Source organism: Alexandromys fortis, unplaced genomic scaffold (genome assembly GCF_014885135.2).
Source record: "Alexandromys fortis isolate MF-2015 unplaced genomic scaffold, M_Fortis_MF-2015_v1.1 scaffold_185, whole genome shotgun sequence".
NCBI lineage: Eukaryota > Metazoa > Chordata > Mammalia > Rodentia > Cricetidae > Alexandromys > Alexandromys fortis.
In genome coordinates, this window is record NW_026068094.1 from 2856263 (window position 1) to 2858116 (window position 1854).

General features: G+C 44.5%; 1 protein-coding gene across 1 annotated transcript in view; it reads right to left on the reverse strand.

Moving 5' to 3' along the window:
* LOC126489140 (4-galactosyl-N-acetylglucosaminide 3-alpha-L-fucosyltransferase 9-like) overlaps positions 1-998 on the reverse strand; it is a 7509-nt gene extending 6511 nt beyond the window's left edge. Inside the window, 2 exon segments of the mRNA XM_050123208.1 lie at positions 314-905; positions 907-998. Coding sequence (XP_049979165.1) covers positions 314-905; positions 907-998 — 684 coding nt within the window.
* Positions 999-1854: the final 856 nt, after the last annotated feature.

Here is a 1854-nt window from a genome sequence, read left to right on the forward strand (position 1 = left end):
CTGCTGGAGCAGAGACGCCATGCTCAGCTCTCCCGGGTAGACGCGATAGCTCTGCTCTCTAAGGCACACGCGATGAAGATGGATGTAGGCTAGAATCTTCCCGGTAAGCGCACCTTGGGGTGCTTACACACATCATTAGAAATGGGCTAGTCCAGGTGCAAGAATTAGCCTGTAAGGGTTAGAGTTCATGGGCCAAGCAGTTCTTTAAATGAATACAGTTTGTGTGTTGTTATTTCGGGCGTGAGCTAGCCAAGCAGCCGGGGTGTTGGGGACGCAGCCCCGCCGCCGCTCTTTATTTCAACATAGTGGGAATCAAGTTTTTGTCATTCACGTATTCTCCAAATGCTTGCCCATAGGTGTGGATTTCAATACTCTTGCTGAGCTTGTTATAATACTTGACCCTGGCATACTCAGGGTTCCAGTTACTCACAACCCAGCACACTAGCTTCTCTTTATTTGGCACTTCAAACACAAAGGGATTTGTGCTCACCGTCAAGAAGCCATAAGGCACTTGGATATCGGAATCACGGCGGTAAGTTAGTGTCAGGTTGAACAAGTGCTCAATCCCACTCTTCTGGGGAGTGTGAGTGGGTGACTCTAAGTTCATCCAAATCCATTTCTGAAAGGGTGGCCTCGCCTGCTGAGGTAAATTGGTCAGATCCCAGCTGATGTCTCTGTGGTGTATCAGGACCGCGTGGGATTTGTTGTACAGTGAGTGGTCTGTCGTGAGATGGCATCCGTGGATGTTGAACATCGCTTGGCACGATGTAAGGTCAAAGGTCTGCCCAAACGGCCACACCCAAACCAGAATAGTGGTTTCGTTGAAATAATCAGATTTTGTGGAGTAGAAATTTTTCATTTTCAGGACAGAACTGGCAGACTCCATTGGACTGAAGACCCAGCTGCTTGATGTAAATAAGCAGACACACCATGGAGCAGGCCAGGATGATACGGACGAATAGAAATGGATGAAGAATGCCTTTGGATGTTGATGTCATAATTTTTTTCTCAGTCTGAAATGGTGATCGTGCCTCCAGGAATCTCAGAACAAGACTAAACACAATTCTTAACAGACCTCAAAAGAACAATACTCAACTTCATATACAAAAACCAGAAAACCAAGGACAGTCAAAAAACAATCCTGTACCAGAAAGAAACTTTCAGAGGCATCACTATCCCTGACTTCAAGCTCTACCATATAGCTATATCAATGAAATTAGCTTGGTATATAAACAGTTGGACCAATGGAATTGAGTTGAAGACCCTGATACCAATCCCTATACCTATGAACACCTGATTTTGACAAAGACGCTAAAATTATACAATGGAACAAAGAAAGCAGCTAATGGTGCTGGCATAACTGGGTGTCAACATGTAGAAGAATGTAAATAGTTCCAGATCTATCCCCAGGCACAAAGCTCAAATCCAAATGGACCAAAGACCTCAACATAAATTCAACCACACTGAACCTCATAGAAGAGAAAGTGGAAAGTAGCCTTACACTCTCTGAGGAATGGATTGGTGGGTGAGGTGGGAGAAGGTGAAGGGGTCAGGTTTAGGGGAGGGAGTAGGAACTGGGGTAGATATGTAAAATGTGACGAGATTGTTTTAAAAATAAATAAATGAATAAATGATACTATAAAAAGATGCATGATATAATAGACACATAGAATAAATAAAATTTTTTTTGAGTTCACATTTTTTTATTGAGAATAAGAAAAAAGAGTTTCCGCCTCCTCCCAGCCTCCCATTTCCCTCCCCCTCCCCCCACTCTTCTCCCCCTCCCCCCACTCCTCTCCCCCTCCCTCTCCTATCCAAAGAGCAGTCATGGTTCCCTGCCCTGTGGAAAGTCCA